This window comes from Labrus mixtus, chromosome 12, assembly GCF_963584025.1.
Source record: "Labrus mixtus chromosome 12, fLabMix1.1, whole genome shotgun sequence".
In the NCBI taxonomy this organism is placed as follows: domain Eukaryota; kingdom Metazoa; phylum Chordata; class Actinopteri; order Labriformes; family Labridae; genus Labrus; species Labrus mixtus.
Window position 1 is genome coordinate 7,153,750 of NC_083623.1, and position 17,314 is coordinate 7,171,063.

The 17,314-nt window shown below is 39.5% G+C and overlaps 1 protein-coding gene across 4 annotated transcripts in view; it reads left to right on the forward strand.

Moving 5' to 3' along the window:
* ryr3 (ryanodine receptor 3) overlaps positions 1 to 17,314 on the forward strand; it is a 128,841-nt gene that overhangs the window by 14,006 nt on the left and 97,521 nt on the right. For 2 of the 4 annotated variants that reach the window (XM_061051727.1, XM_061051728.1), the window contains exons 2-4: positions 2,296 to 2,415; positions 10,111 to 10,215; positions 13,819 to 13,839. In XM_061051727.1, coding sequence (XP_060907710.1) covers positions 2,296 to 2,415; positions 10,111 to 10,215; positions 13,819 to 13,839 — 246 coding nt within the window. The remainder of the gene's footprint in view (positions 1 to 2,295; positions 2,416 to 10,110; positions 10,216 to 13,818; positions 13,840 to 17,314) is intronic. The other 2 variants (XM_061051729.1, XM_061051731.1) reach the window with 1 other exon arrangement.

Consider the following 17,314-nt stretch of genomic DNA (forward strand, 5'->3'; position numbering starts at 1 on the left):
ATTATGTATAATATTCCACTCCTTAAAATATAAAGCATTAAACAATGCTGGTTCGTCCCAGCCTTCAACTAATAACTTGCAGTGTATGATTTCACAAACAGCTTCGTCCTGCTTAATGAATGCACACAAAGTGTATTGTTGTTAAGTGAGAAGACAGTCAGGGTTGTTACCTTTTATGATTCTTAACACATCCCACATACATACTGTATACCAGTAAGCCAGAAAGACAGAGAAAATATTTTGTGGGTTAATGCCAATGCATAATTGAAAGCCTCACATAAATAAGAAACCAAGAAATTGACCCTTTGGGCATCCAACAGCGTCTGAACTTTTCTGAAAGTAGCGGAAAACTCATGTCCTCATTTTCAGAGAATGCTTCAAAAGAACCCATTCTCCTGTTTTTTTATTTCCACCTGTACAGCTGTGTTTGCTACGGATGACCGTGATGTTAAGAATGCATTATAAAATCTGATGCAAGAATGAGAGGCATTCCGAAAAACTGAAAAATCTCTTTCATCTATTTTTTTCTCACACAAGAGTCTGATCACGCAGCGAGTTTAACTTTGCGATCACATTTAATTTTCCAGTTTTGGGTCCAGGGTGCCACTGGATGAAATATTGTCAGGGTCTGTTATCGCGCCTCCCGAGTCTGTGGGTGCTGTGTAGCCTGGATCTAAATCTATTGAATTAATACTGCTGTGAAGGAGGTGGGAGCCAGAACCATGGCAACCATCAGCTCAGATTAGTGTGGGACGTGAGCTGGCATGAGGCATGAACACACTCATACTCACACACACACACACACACACACACACACACACACACACATGCAGTGCAGTGCACAAATAAATCAATATCTGTGTGTGTGTTGCCAAATAGAGCGCGACCCTCTCGACCCTGACAGATACAGATGTTCATTTATTGGTCGCGCTGATTGAATCGAGGTTTCCCCTCTCTCCCACAGAGATACCACAGTGTGTGTGTAACAGGTTTGAACATGATACTACTCAAAGATGCTTTTCTTATTCTACTATTCATTAACGTAGTTTGTTTTCTAAAGTAGAAATGGTTGATTGTTCAACTTTGACAAGTCTATTTCTGTGTGTTTCCATTTATCTGATTTAATCACCAGTCCATACAAAATGCACTCAGTGTCTTACTGTGTAACTCAGAGTGTCTTATTTTTCCGATATTGGATAATTTCTTGATTTCAAATGACCAGAAATGGCAAGTAGATTCCTGCACACTATCCAAATCACACAAATACCTCAACGCTGTCAAGGCAATTTAGACAGTGTTTGCTCCTTTGCTCTGTTTGTAAGAGACAAGAAATTAATTTTGCAGCTGTCAAAGAAACCAAAACATTTTGAGAAACTTAAGTATTTGCTGTCCTGTGAAGATTAACGGACAAGGAGCGTGTCTATTTTCCCTCAGCCCTGTGTTCCCTAAACCCTATGTCCCCTTAGCCCTGTGTTCCCTAAACCCTATGTTCCCTCAGCCCTGTGTTCCCTAAACCCTATGTCCCCTTAGCCCTGTGTTCCCTAAACCCTGTGTCCCCTTAGCCCTGTGTTCCCTAAACCCTATGTCCCCTCAGCCCTGTGTTCCCTAAACCCTGTGTCCCCTTAGCCCCGTGTTCCCTAAACCCTATGTCCCCTCAGCCCTGTGTTCCCTAAACCCTGTGTCCCCTTAGCCCCGTGTTCCCTAAACCCTATGTCCCCTTAGCCCTGTGTTCCCTAAACCCTGTGTCCCCTTAGCCCCGTGTTCCCTAAACCCTATGTCCCCTCAGCCCCGTGTTCCCTAAACCCTATGTCCCCTTAGCCCTGTGTTCCCTAAACCCTATGTCCCCTCAGCCCTGTGTTCCCTAAACCCTATGTCCCCTTAGCCCTGTGTTCCCTAAACCCTATGTCCCCTCAGCCCTGTGTTCCTCAACCTCTGCATTTTTTGGGATTCTTATTCAAAAAATCTCCCAGATTCTTGTCCCAACATAACTTTTTGGTGACTAATCATAAAGCTATCGATGTATTGTTTTGTTGTTTTTCTCTCTGTTTTGTAAGGTGGCCTTGCGTTCTTTTGAAAGGCGCCTTTACAAAATGCATTTTAATTATTTATTATTAGCTATATTCTTGTTTTAAACTAGATGTCAGTTTAAAAAAAACCTCGCCGTATATTTGTTTCCGAGTGTTGGCATAAAAACTGAGCCAATAAAGACGATTTCCTTCTTGTCTGGTCTTGTTTAGTTTGGATAGGTCACTGTCTGACATTTATTGGCATTAATGCTCCCCTCTCTTCTGGCAGGACGATGAGGTGGTGCTCCAGTGTGTGGCCACCATCCAGAAGGAGCATCACAAGTTTTGTTTGGCTGCTGAGGGACTCGGCAACCGCCGCGGTTACCTGGAAGCCACATCTGAAGCGAAGGTAAGAGTGGCACACAGCTTTGCTTGAATTCAAAGTTTTAAGGTTGCTGTAGATCACATGACAAAGGCAAGTCGGTGGCAGTTTGACAATGGGCAGGCAGCTTTAAGGGTTTAAAGGTATATTGGTGGCCTTAATGCTGGGGAGGTACTTAGCACACATTTCAAAGTATCATCTCTGATCTCTAAATTTCAAGCAGAATTTTTGTTTTTAATGTTTTATATAGCACATGCTCCGCCATCTAACAGGCTCCCCTATTGGTTAACCCTTCGAGGCTCCGCTTGGCCGCCCTGAGGGCTACGCACATATTCATAGAACTGGAGTTACATCCAGTAACTATTAATCTGTTGTTGATCAGTGGTTCCCAGCGTTTTCTGTCGATTGTAACCCAACAGCTCCTTTCAATGAGCTCCAGTACTCGTCCATCATGTTCATTTGATGTGATTTTAAATCTTAACTACTTTGATATCAAATTGCTTTTTTCTTTTTTTCTTTTTTGTGACTTTCAATATTCGGTCAGTTACATCTGTCACTATTATCATCAGAGGGCGTAGGCTACATTTAATTCAGTGATCAAACTGATTCAAGCCAAACAGTTGATTCTTTTTATATTTAGCTAACTATTTCAAACATTTATCACTTTCTTTTATTTGAACAATTTAAACTATTTCTCTTAATTTTTGCTCACTACCTGGCCCGATTTTCTCAAATTTTATGATATATGAAATGAATTCATTTATTTAATAGCTAATTGTTCAGTTGTTTAGATATTTCATATTTTTAGCAACTATTTGAACCTATTTATCCTTACTTTTAATGCTAGCTTATGTTTTGACTTGTCTACTTCAGTAGCAAAATTCAACCATGTATCTTTTTTTTCCATTTAAATCAAGCTAATGCTTTAAAACTATCCATTACTTCTTTCTGGTAAAATATGGCCAGAAGTTGGGTAATGGTAGATAAGTAAGTCATCAGCAGATGTTACTGAAGTGTAATTAACTGAGTGCAGCTTAATCAACATTTAGAAATTGGCCCAGATATGAAGATCTGACATTTATTTTTGTGAAACTACACACGAGGCTTGAATGGAGCTTCATATGAATTATTTTTCTTGTCGTGTTTCTCTCCTCTTTTAAAAAAATAGGCTATATTATCTTTAAATCATTTGATCATTGAACAATGTTATTGGATAAGTTTAAAAGATTTATTAAAACAAGGTGGAGTCCAGAAAACCCTGCAGTCTGCTGTTGTTCCTAGGCGTGTGTAAATCAAATGGACACTTAAAGTTTCCTCCACTTAAAACCCATCTGTTTAGCCTCTTTTTCACTTATTGAGATGAGCTTTCCTGTCCAATACCGGGGATGGATTACATTCTGCCCAGACCCCTTGGTGCAAAGTACAACTACTTCCCTAAAAACAATCTCAAAATGGGTGAGGGCATGATGGAAAATGCCCCCCCCCCCCCCCCCCCCCCCCCCCCCAGGGGCAGAGATCCAGGCTCTGCTGTAGTGCTCGCAGATTGGACAGAGCCCCAACAAACCAAACTGACAGTGTTCATGGTGCCAGTTATGGATCACAAACTTGTTCCTGCGTGGCTGCATCCCATTGGGTGGACAGGGAGCTCAGGCAGAGAAACAGACTGTGTGGATATTATGTATTAAAAAATGGTTTTAAGCACTGTTGTTGTTGGAGGAGTGAAGTTTGTCATTGTGATGGTGTTTTGAAAAATGTGTGTCTCTTTCCTGTGTTGTTGTAGCAACACAACAGAGCTGTCAGAGCTTTGTTACACAGCTCATTCATCTTCTTTTTGACAAGATGCACTGTATGCTCTGGTGTTGAAATGAGGCAGATCGTGTTTTCTCTGAAGAATATGCTCGTCAATACAAACACAGATGTTGGATAAAGTGGATCATGAGTCATAACTTTTTCTTATATTTTGCCAACATTTCAATCTGGAGATTAAGTTTGTTGTTGGTCAGTCATGCTGATGTATGGAGGTTAAAAAAAGGGCCTGTACATTATGTTTTGGGCTTGCATCGGCCATGACCTGAGTTAAGAATGCTTCTCACTAGCCCCTATCGTTGCTAGGTAATGAAAGTTGTATCACAGCACTCCCTCTTCCCTCGGTGGTGATCTTTGTTTGTTTTTAATTGCTCTGTAGGTCTTGCTTTTGGTTCTATTGAAAGCAATTTAAAAGAATCCCGTTCTGGCATTAGCAGCAGCCCTAGACCTGAAAGTTGTTTCCCTTATAAAGACCAGTCAGATTAGTTTTTCCTCCGCCATTTTTGTTTACAAAATTGGCATCAGAAGTCCCGCCTCTTCTTGATTTTGATTGGCTTGGCGAGGGAATAGTGACATTGACTAGCACTAGGCTCATATTCATACAGATGATGTTGTGTTCTTTTTGGGCTGAACACTTATATTGGGTATCAAAACTACAACATTATGATCCAGTTTTAAAGACTCTCCATTGATCCCAGGTGTTGATGAGCTGTGCATATCAAATAAAGCCTGTTTTGAAATGGACCAATGAGCAGTAAGACTTTGAACAAAGCTTGGGGTTGTGAGGGTTTTGTTTCCGTTTACCTACCGGTGCAAGATTCAAAGCAGCCTGTCACAAACACCTCTCTCCTCTCACCTTTTTTCCGGTGACAAAGCTTCGAGCCATCTTTGGTGTGAAAAGCAGTGAAGTGTCAAATGTGACGATGTGGTTTGACAGAAGGGGGGGGGGGGGGGGTGCTGACACCTCATCTCTCTAACGAAGCTCGGCTCCTTGTCACAGCTGGCAGAGAGAAGGAAGGCCAAAGTGAAACAAAAAGTTTAGACCACCAATTAAAAAGAAGTTCAGAGTTTTAAACTCTGATGTTTTGATAACTTCTGTAATCAGCAGGGCATCATAACCCCCTCTAAACACTGGAGGTTCATATTATGCCAATCAAATTTTTAAATCAAAAAGATTTAGAAAATATATGAACATATTGTGCATTAAGATGCATTTTCTCATTGAATTAACTCTTAAATACTGACAAACTGTTGTGATGGTTAATATTCTACTTTTGATCGTTTAAAAAGGTCATCAGTATTTCATGTTGTTTTAATTCCCATAAAAAGACCAACTCTTCCCAACCTTTCCCCGACAGTCAAATAGGGAGACATTACGGGTCATGGATGAATACACGATTGGTTCACTGAGGAGAATGTTGAGGCTGGTTTATGTATTTAACCTTCATTTAGTCACGTGTGGCCCTTTTAGATCAGAGGTCTCTTTTATAATATGACATTCACAAAAATAGAAGCAGCATAATTTGAAAGGAAAAAACTCATACAGTTGATTTAAAAAAGCTAACGGCTAAAACATCAGCACACAGAAAGCCTGAGCTCAAGAGATTTCTTCAGGGATTTAAAAAAATTCATTGTAACCAAGTTTTGAAATTTAAAATCACTGCAGATTATTCCACGCAGCACAGAAAACCTAAAAGCTGTCTTTCCCGACACATGTTCGTACTTTGGGAGCGGCAAATTGTAAAAAAGGTTGTGACTGGCATCCGTTAAGTTTAAAAGGAAGGAAAGAAAGTTGTGCCTAGTTTGTCTGGAATGGCTTAATAGATGTATCAATCTCAGCCTGTGTGGCTTAAAGCAGTCTGCAGTTACCTTTAGAATATAAACTACAATGGTGAGTAAGAAAACCAGTTAGAGGTTCATCTCAGAGCACCACCGTCCAGCACATTAAGACTTTGAGCAAAGGCATTCATGTACAACACATCACCATAATCAAGGACAGGTAAGACTCCACTTTTGACACCCACAACAATATTTCCCACCACCAGACCTGTTTTAAAATGCAACACAGTTTGGTTGAGGATATTACTATGTCTCCTTTCAGCGTACATCCATTCTGTGAGGGAACAAGAGAAAAGTGATTATACACAGTAGCCGACCTTGAGACGATGGAATAAATCATTTGAGTTCCCTTTTTTGGACTCCCAATGAATGTATATATGATGTAATACTCTAGACTGTAAAATAATCCTGTTTGATCTATTGAAGGATCATTTGCTCATTTCCACAGCTTATGCTACTGTATTGAATCAAGCTCCCACAGAGTATGAACAAAAAGACTATCTGTAAGGTCACTTTGGACACCGAGACTGAGTCTTTTTTTTATTTATTTTTTTATTTCCAGACAAAGAGGAATGTTCTGTATTCTGTTTGCCTCATCCAGTATGTTAATTGAAAAATTGGTTGTGAATAATTCATTTGAGGTGTAAGGTCTGCAGCCGGCTGAGATACAGCAGAAGGTCGTATGAGTCATTGAACGTGGAGCTCTCATATCCCATAAAAAGTCGATCTCAATCTTACCCTTTTTTTTTTTTTTTAAGATTTATTTTCTGGCTTTTTTGTGTGCCTTTTATATATAGAGATAGGACAGTGGATAGAGTTGGAAATCAGGGAGAGAGAGAGGGGAAAGACATGCAGGAAAGGAGCCACAGGCGGGATTCGAACCTAGGCCGCCCGCTTGGAGGAGCAAGGCCTCCACACATGGGGTGCGCGCGCTAACCACTGCGCCACCAGCGCCCTAATCTTACCCTTTTTTTTAAAAACTTGTTGTGAGACAGAGGTTGTCAAAATGCTCCCTTTGTGTCAATACCCCAAGTTTGAAAACAAAGAAATCTGTTACAGTACCAAAAGGAAACGAAGCCTTTAAGAAGATTCAGAACTGAAGTCACATTTTTAACCGAAAGCGCCGAATGAGCCAAAGGAAGAAAGAAATGTTGGCAACGTTAAGTTTTTGTACATTTTAGACGGTGTGCAGGACCTTGCCAGTCATTTATGGGAATAAAAAACAAGAAATAACCAAATATTATTTGTCTAGGACTTTATTTTTCTTGCTGTGGTATCACTTGCGTTTTACTAGAATGATATCCAAGTTTCAAATTCTGATAACTTGAAAACTCTGGGTGAGATACGTTCAGTTCTGGCGCTGCTATAGCCTTGAATAAATGTTCTTCTTTTGTGCTTTCCCAAATTATATTTTGATCACTCACAACACAATATCTTGGTGTAAATTAATGAACATCTGATTGGATGGTTTTTTTTTTCTGTTCACGTTCCATTGTACTGAACAGTAGTGTCCACATGCACACACGCACACACACACACACACACACACACAGTGGTGTAGGTCGGAGACTCACTCTGATGTTTGTGTTGAGTTACAGAGCAGCTTCTTCCTCATTATCACCCAGCAGCCCTCCCCTCTGTTCACCGTTCTCACTTCTCTGCAGAGATCAGGGGTCAGCCGGTTGTGTGTCAGTGCTTGGTCCCAACACCTTTAAATGATTCCTCCTCTATGTTAGCGCAAAGAGAGAGAGAGAGAGCAGGACAGGTTTTTTGTGTAGCTGGTGATTGTTGTGAAAAAGAGAGAAACTGTAAATATGTGTGGAAATAAAAAGTTCATTCTGGGATATGAAGTTTTGCTAAGGTTCAGAAGGTGTGCTAGCTAATGGGCCATGGCTAATTTGCTTGTTTACATGTTGTTGTTTACACTTAAAGTCAGCAGTGTAATGTTAATCAACACTGCCATCTAGCACTTCATACTGTCAAGTCATTTTTCATCATTTCACAAGCAGATGAAGTAACAAACCGGTCCCCAGGTCTGCCTTCAAACTACTTTGACTAAAATCAAAATGAGGCATATGAGATTACATAACTCCAGTGTCCTATTTTCGCTTCAGCTTTTTGAACCAACTTCAGATGTTACCGTTTTTTTTTTTCATCCCAGTTTCATACATCACTTTTCTCTGAACGGCCCCACATCAGTGAATTATTCATCATCGTCAGTTAATACTGAATTATTGAATCATGGCAGACATGCGTTGAAAGTTTACAGACACACGTTGGACACGTTCCTGTGTGTGTGTGTGTGAAAGCCAGTTCTCGAGCTCGTTTCAGAGGACAGACAAACAACCCTGTGTAGTGAATGAAAATAAGGCCCATCCAGACTAATTATCGGTCAGTGCATCCGCGGGCTGCACACCTTTTGACAGCCCTCTTCAGAATCCCCCAGCCACTCGTTAGCAGCACACCGGGATGGCAGGGAAGTTGCAAAGCGTCAGAATTATTTATGAGCACTGTTCCTCACTGAGCAGTTTAATCAGTTCTGTGGCTCTCGTCTCTCAGATGAGGGCCTGCAATTAATTCGGTAACCATTGCTGCCGCTGAAGTATCTAGTAAAAAAAGGGATATTAGATTCCATGTTTCATGCAGGCTTTCCACAACCTTGGGGTCCCGACCCCAAATGGAGTCGCATGGAATTCAAGTGGGGTCATCTGAAATATGTATTTATTGATCAATAAAGAATGTATTGTATATTGAAATATATTGAACACAGGCTAATTGGGGGCCATAGCCAATGGCAAAAAAAGGAACTAGCATCTACAGTCTGGCTGTCATCCATTGTGCAGAAATGTCCTCCCAGCCTTTCGTCCTCTGTCCACAATAATAAACCTACATGTAGTCTAAGATAAATGTTTACTTGCAACACAGTAGACAAACTATTACATGATTGAAAACAAATACATTTTGAGTGTTTTGGATCACCTGGGGTCACCAGAGATTTGTGGTGTCAAACAGGGGGTTACAAGCCCGAAAAAGGTTGGGAACCGCTGGTTAAATGTGTGAGCATGTTCTTTGAATTTATATATATCTGCATAAAGATCTGCGTCTCCGATTTGTCTAAATAAATTAATTTCTGAAGGATGCATATCAAAGAAATAAGTAGTTATTCCAGTGTTTTTTAAGTGAAATTTAAAGATCCTGTGTGAGTTTTTTTAATTTATTTTTTTTTACTTGTAATGAAAAAGTTAAAATTAAAGCCACTATATGATCTACAGAAGCAGACACACCATGATGATTTCTATGTTGTTATTATTAATGCCTGAACCCGCTGCTGCAGGGTTAGTGTCAGACACCCTGTCAAAACAGACTTTTTGAAAATGTTTTCCACAGAAAAGTTTGTGACTTTGATGTGTTAGCTTTTAGAAAGTAGGATGAGATTTTTTTGTTAAAAAAAACACAACTTAGACATATATGAAAAATAAATATGAAATAAAAAAGACGTACTGCCTTGTCCACAGGGGTCTTTTTTAGTATATTATCGATAAATGAATTTCCTGCTGTCACTTGAATATGATTTTTACAAAAGTGTTTCAACGTATGTTTATTTCCTGCATTAACACGGCCTCAGTGCAAGGCTAGGTTGTCACCGTCAATTTAGCTGCTTGAGCACTTCCCCTGCCTCTGTCAACTTTTACAATGTCAATACACGTCAGAATAAATGTTGATGAAAATGATGCAATTCCAAATCTCCTTAGCTATGACCTTTGTAGTCTGAAATGTTCGAGAACTTTATCAAACTTGCCTCAAGTCTGAGTTCTGCAGATGATGCATGATGAATGCAGCGAAAAAAATGAGCAACAAAACAGAGTCGATGACATTCAAGGAGCATAAACTTCATGAAGATTGTTATTTTTACCCATGCAGGAGACGAGCCCCATTTACGTCAGCACCTTTGTCATTTCCTTTTATATTGATGTTTCTTTCCATTTTGCCTCTCATCTTGCTCTCCCCCTACTCTCTCTCTCTCTCTCTTCCGTTTTACTCATTTGTTTTTCCTCGTCTTTTCCGCCCCCCCTGCAGTATGTTCCTCCAGACCTGTGTGTTTGTAGCTTCGTGTTGGAGCAGTCCCTGTCAGTGCGGGCCCTGCAGGAGATGCTGGCTAACACTGGGCAGAACAGCGAAGGGGTGAGTACTTCCCTCCACCCACCCCCTCCCCCCCCCCGGGTTTTTCCACTGCTCTCTGTGTCTCACAATGCACACAAACACTCATGCAAACACACAATCACCTGCCTACAAGTCATACAGAACTCTGATACTGTTACTATGTGTATGTTGTGGTGTAAGAGAATGACATTCTTCACAACTGTTTTCCAGTTTGCATGGTTTATAAAAAAGGGATATGTATTGAGTTAACTTTTCTTTTTTTAAACCTTTACTGGCAGCAGTCACAATAATTTCAAATGCACTGAATCTGCTCAGTTCAGATTCAGTAGACTGGCCTGATTGGAACGACTTCAGGGATTTTTATTTTTTTTTTGAGGACACCCACTCCACAAACCAGCAATGGTTTTATTGCTGTTGTTCTAAGAATGATGCATTCAAATGCTGTCGGAGTTTAGATGAACAGAACATTAATGGAATGTAGCAGCAAGTCAAACCCTCCGTTATCGTCAGATTGGGAAATCAAATACCAATTGAGGAAAACTTTGTTGCCATTAAAATACTGTAATATCATCCACAACAATGTAATGCTGACAGGAACAAACGAGTACCTGCTGGCTCTGCTCTCTGGATCTTTGCCCTGCTGGATGTCCCACTTCTCTACTTGGAGAAGAGTTCATTTTGTGTCCACACTAATGTGTCTGGAATCTGGAAATTAGATGTTTTTTCAGTCAATAATTTTAGATTCAAACAAAAGTCATGCCCCTTAACCATTAATGTACGTTGTGTTTAACTATGACTATTGCTTTTGTTTGTTTTGTCAAGAGAAAGTTGTTTTTTTGAGCTAAAGTGCCTCTAAAGAAAAAATGCTTATTGACTCATTCACACAAAAGGGTTTGCACTTTATTTGAACAGCTTGTTTTTTTAATTTAAAGATTTGTTGGGGCTTATATTGTAGAGACAGGACAGAGATTAGGGAATGACATGCGGGAAAGGATCCACAGGTCGCATTTGAACCCGGGCCGCCCCCTTCGAGGACTACAGCCTCTGTACATGGGGCGCATGAAACTAACCATTAAGCCACTGGAGCCCCAACTATATCTACAAAAAAAAAAATAATAATCATAGGTTAAACCATAACTCAATAACATTTAGAGTATAAGAGACGGACCATACATAGCAATGCGGTGAGCTACTTCAACACTCGGAGCTGCGAAATGAATTCTAAATTGAAAGTGTCTCGTCTAATTTCCTTTAACATGCTCCTGTTTTGCAAAAAGAGATTTGAAGTCTCTGTTAATGAAAGGTCGGCGAGGTTCAAAGAAAGGAGGAACATAATCTGTGAGTGCTGTGCTGCATCCATAACTTCCTGTCTCCTCAACCCATACGCTCTCTTGGTTTACGTTAAACAGTGAAAGCCCCCTTCCTCCTCCGCGCCCCGCTCGAGCCCACTTGGCGTGTTTATTAGAGCAGGTAAGTGATCTTTGATAGGGGCAGAGACTCTGGAGCCACAGGAATGTCATCGGCAGAAATAAAGCACTCCGGTGGGCTATACGTGTGGACTGTGAGCGCCTGTCAGACACTGACATTCATGCGTGCTGCGGCACTCTAACGGAGTAATTTCATGTGTCATTGAATTTCATCAACCAGCACTTCTAGATCCAGAGGAGGGAGGTCGGAAGATGGTTTGGATGCGGCCTGTTTTGAATATGTTTTCGGGGGAAAAAACTAAGAGAAAACAGTGCTTGAATTCTTATCATTAAATATGGACAAACAGTTACGACATACAAGACATTGCTTTTTAGTGTTGTTGTTGTTTTCATCACTGTTTCTAACAGATACACATGGTCTATGTTGATTGTGATAGCATTTCTCAATTGGTGGGTTCATGTATTGTACATATTTTTGGCAAATACTCTGGAGAGACCACTGGTATCTAGAAACAGAGATGACAAAGCTATGGTAGCATGAATCTTGTGCAGTACAGCTGCAGCAGTAAGGAAACACCCAAGCAACAGAGCTCTAAGGTGCTATTTGCAATATGAACCAAGCTAAAAAAAAAAAATCAACAATACTTATTTATCAGATTCACATTGTGGCCATTCAACTTATAGATGCCCAGTGTTGGAAGAGAAAATGCTCTCACAATATTGAGTTTCCAGGAACTGACAAATTCTGTCAGCGGTTCTTCTATCGATGTAGAAGTAACTTCCTAGCTAATGCTAATTTAGCCATACTGTAACATCAGCTAGGTAATTGGCTAACAATGCTAACATTAGCTGACTCATTTGTCAGGAGCTAATGACTGATCGATCAATCAAACAATCAATATTTATTTGTAGAGCGACAATTCATAACAAATGTCATCTCAAGACACAAAAGTGCAGGTAAACGACCTCATTGTTATTTTTTCACAACTTATTACGATGTGTCTTTGTGGAATATATATCTGTGAAAACGTCAGGAGCGGACTCTAAATCACAACAGCTAAAGATAGTATTTGACCAATGCCAAGCAACAATAAAATTCAGCTCACTTTTTTGCCATTATTGGATAGGACAGCTGAGGAGAGACATGATACGTTAGAAGGAGAGAGTGGGGGATGAAACTGCTGCCGCAACGAGTACCATAACATCTCCTTACACTGGGGTGCACAAAATAACCACCTGGCTATCTGGCCCACCTAGCTTACTAACATCTTAAACTATTAATGTAATCCTTTCGTGTCCTATTCTTAAATTATCAAACGATGATACAAGCTATGAAGTTGTTGGATGCTAACTTAAAAGTCAGTATTCAGTGAGTCAAAACAAGATATTTTTAAACCCAACACAAAGTCAAAACAGCAAATGTTAGCATTTAACCAAAATCTAGAAAACAAATCTTTAGCTCGCTAACATCTTTTTAAATAAATGTACGACTTTCCTGTCCTATTTAGTAACACTATTCCGGTAGTGTTAGCTTGGAAGTGGTTGAATGCTAATGGATGGCAGTTCTTGATCCGCTAATAGTGACTCAACATGTTTTTATGTTGTAAAAGGGACCAATGCCCCTCCAAATTTTCTTTACCAATAGTCTTTCAGTTGTGGGTCAACCAAGGGGCATTCAATCATAGCAATTTGTCAGATAATTTGAAAGCACTGAACACAGCAGTACAACATTTTAACAGCATTTGCGCTTTTCACCCTCAGCATGCTATCAGAGGAAAATGGTCCACGTTTAAAAATATGGTTCATGCAACATAGTCACATTTTGTACTGGATGTCTCTGGCTACAGCTGTACTTTCATGCACAACATAGCCCTCTGGCACAGATGGTTCTTTAAAAAGTGTCTTATTTTGTAAACCGCTTGGGTCCGGTGAATCAGGCCTGCATTGTTATTAGCCTGGGTAGCAGATTTGTTTAGTGCTCAACAGCACAACACTGTTGGCTGGCCTTGTTTGGCAAGACAACATGATGTTGGCTTGAATACAAACTCTCTGCTAGATGAGCTAATAAATCACCCTCCTCTTTCTTTTCCACTGTAATAGGCCCATTTCTCTCTATTGTTGCCTCACAGATTTGTGTAATCGTCCACCACCCACCCTAATAACACATTCTTTTGTATTTGTATTTGTGTGTTACTAGAGTGCTGACCATGACAAATGGGTAGGTCCATCAGTTTTGTTCATCCATCATTTTGTCAGTGTGCATGACAAACATACTCACTGCCAAACGAAAGGGTTGAACTTTCCGCACTTTCACTTGGATTGAAGCCCATTTCTTGATTGCCATAAAAGCTGCATTTATAGCTTGTACAGCGTTTAGTTTAAACGTACATGGCAGGTGCTCTGCTAATGGTAATACATTTCAATTGTTTACCCCTCACCACATATTGTGCAGCTGGATGTTACAAAAATACATTTATTTCAGTGAAGACTCGATCTGCAAAGCTGTGCACGCTCTCGTCCCCTCAGCCGGTCTGCGGACAAATCAATTACCTCGTCACAGTCTTCTCTGAACTTTAAATCATGGCAATCTTGAAGCAGGCATCCATCAGGGCTTTCACCTTGTGCACGTGTGTCAAATGCCTTGCCTCTTCAGACAATTTCATGTGCAAAGAGAAAGCCCTTACAGGTGACAGTGTCTGCTTCTTATCTGCTTAAGCTTATCTTAATCCCTTTTTCTTTTGCTTTTAATTCAATAAGCTGTAAAATGTTCATTAATAATTGCTTCCCCATAGTAATCTTTCTTATATATCTGATTAACTCTATATAAATCAAAGGATCCAAAAAGACCCCACATGTTGGCCCCAAACTGAATTTGTTGGATGGGTGTGCTGCTCTGTTTTCTCTGGGTTTGGTCTCTAACATTGATTCATTTTGAGGGTACTGACACGAGGAAATGTCCTGAAATCTGTTTGGATTTCAGAGTGTTCATTTGCACTACTTTTAAGGAATGCTGTGATGTACCATAAACTACATTTGATTCAAATGTTGTACATCCTCCACCTGTGTTATGATTTTAGAATAAAACAGCCTGACGAATAGTTTGTCTTTGATTATTTTTGAATCACTGTGTTCATCATATTGTGACGGACAGATGTGAAAGACATGTGGGGCATAGGGAGCAGAGTCTCTGTCTTATTATTAAGATGATTTGAAGGACAGGGCGCTTAAAATGTACATAAGAATCAATGTCAGATCAGATGGTACTTAGAAAATGAGTTTGGCATGACTCCCTCTGTCACTGCCTTGAAAAATTGATTAGCATGCAATTTCACTTGCTCAGGCCCTTTTTTATATGAGATTGTTGATATGAGGTAGGCATTAAGGTAAATTACTTAGTCATGGTTTAATGTAATGGCTCTGTGAGGCATTAGCAAAGAAAAAACAGACGCTTCATTCATTTAAGTAGTTCGTATTTCACCCCGGCCCAATACACTCCGTTTTATGTCATCGATTTCACTCATGAAGAATAAGTACTGGATAAATTATCTAGAAAAGTGCAGAAAGCTGCTGCTTTTTGATGTTGTAAGTGGAAAGCTTTTCATTAGGTACATTAACAACGAGACTTACCATGGCATCACTTAAGGCATTTTTAATTTATTTCATGTGTCTACTTTTCTGTACGTCCTAAAATGATAGAATAACTACTCATTTATTGGTAAAGCAAATGATCATAAATGAACTAGTAATGCTAGCTGAAAGACTTGGGTTGTCTCTTTAGCAGTACACCTAGGGGCAGTGAATGAAAGAAGACTAATTAACCATACATCACTTTGAGTAAACATTCACATATTTTGCATATTTTAATCACAACATAAAGGCAAAACTGTTGAGTGACTGTGAGTTACTTTGCTTTGATTGAGATTAATTATTAAGAAAATAAATGATTTTGAGGAATATAGTGACTTTGGCTTCAGTTAGCGAACTTCACTGATTTCAGACTACTAAAACTGCACACCTGTATAGATATTGAATTAATGAATTAATTGAATTTACCTTGACCAGCTGCACAATTAGAGCGCTGTACACACAATGACCTCCACCACGACTCAAGATTTACAAGATGTTTTTACAGTATTCTGAAATTTGCCATTCACTCGAATAAGTTTGGTTACTTTTGCTTTAAGTAGCCTTTATATTTTGCTCGAACTTTTCCTCTTCTTTTTATTTGAATGCAGGACTTTTACTTGTAATAGTTATTGCACATTGTGTTCTTGCTACTTTTACAGGGTTAAAAAAAAAAGATTTGACTAACTTACCTCTGCTGCCACTGCTCCACCCAACGTTCAGTCGGCGACGATGAAACAAGCCGACACTTTTGTTCGGTCTCTCGAGATATTATTCTCTTGTATACCACAAACTTTGTGACATCTTAAATATAGTTTTAAGATAAAAACAACGGTTGGACAAGCGGTACTAAGTACCCAAAATAAGGTGGCAAACATGACCAAATCACGGTTTAACTGTACTGAACCTACAGTGTGCTTGCTAACAATGTTGCTACGGTAACTACCTTAAAACATCACATAAAAGCTAATCCCAAATGCATAAAATTAAGGAGAAAAAGGACCAAGACCCAAAAATAAAGATGAACTTAAACACCTGTCCTGAATAATAACAGTATGCTACAGGCCAATTACCGAAGGCCAACTATCGTCAGTGTAGGGCTTCCATGACAGAAACACGACATTAAACACTATAACAGGTACATTTTAACCGATAAAAAATAAATATGTCGCAGCTTACCTTATGGCTGAGGTTTTACACAGAACTGCTCAGGGCGGCCATGTTTTGGCTGGATGCTAGCTAGCGTTCCTATACTTTCATAATGTGCCATTGTGGTCAAAACTGTCTTTAATTTAAACTAAACATCAAGTTAAATGTATTTTTATCCTTGTAAAGCCCTGCTGCTAAGATAACTACTGATAAGTTAATATATCTTAGGCGTGAGTTTACATTTATGTAAGTTTTGGAGGCGTTGGTTAAACTAAACTTGTTGACTTACCTTATAAAGATGTAGCTGAATTGTTCAATATTGTTTTATTCTGATATTTTTTAGCCTATTCTTTTTTCTTTTAGCTACACTCAGTGGTGTAAATGATAACGCACAAAGTTCATTAGATTGTGTTACACCTATTTTTAGTAAGCTTAGTTATAACTGCAGGTTTAGTCCAGTAACCATTGACTCCTTTATTATTATTACTGAGACTTGTCTTCTGGCTGTTTTGTTTACTCAACATTGGCCTATAGTAAGTGCTTTACTTAAAAGCAAAAACAAACTTAAAAATGTGTATTATTGCGATCTAGTGCATCATTTAATTTACTTACCTTTGGTACTATATAGGTCAGAACAGGTTTTGCTAGATTTTGGCAAGGATTGTCAGTATCTGACATGACACAGTTTGATTTAGATGTCTATCTCTGTCAATATGATGCGAGGTGTTTAGCTGTTAGAAAACTAAACCCACATCAACTTGCATTATTTAATAGAGGACACCTTATAAACACATACATTTATAAAACCAGATCCCCATAAACGTGTCCGTCTGTTTCCAGCATGAGTGCACCCTCTGTAGTGAGCTGTTTCCGATACAGCACTTACAACTGGAGGGGCAACAAACCAAAGGTCAGAGTTC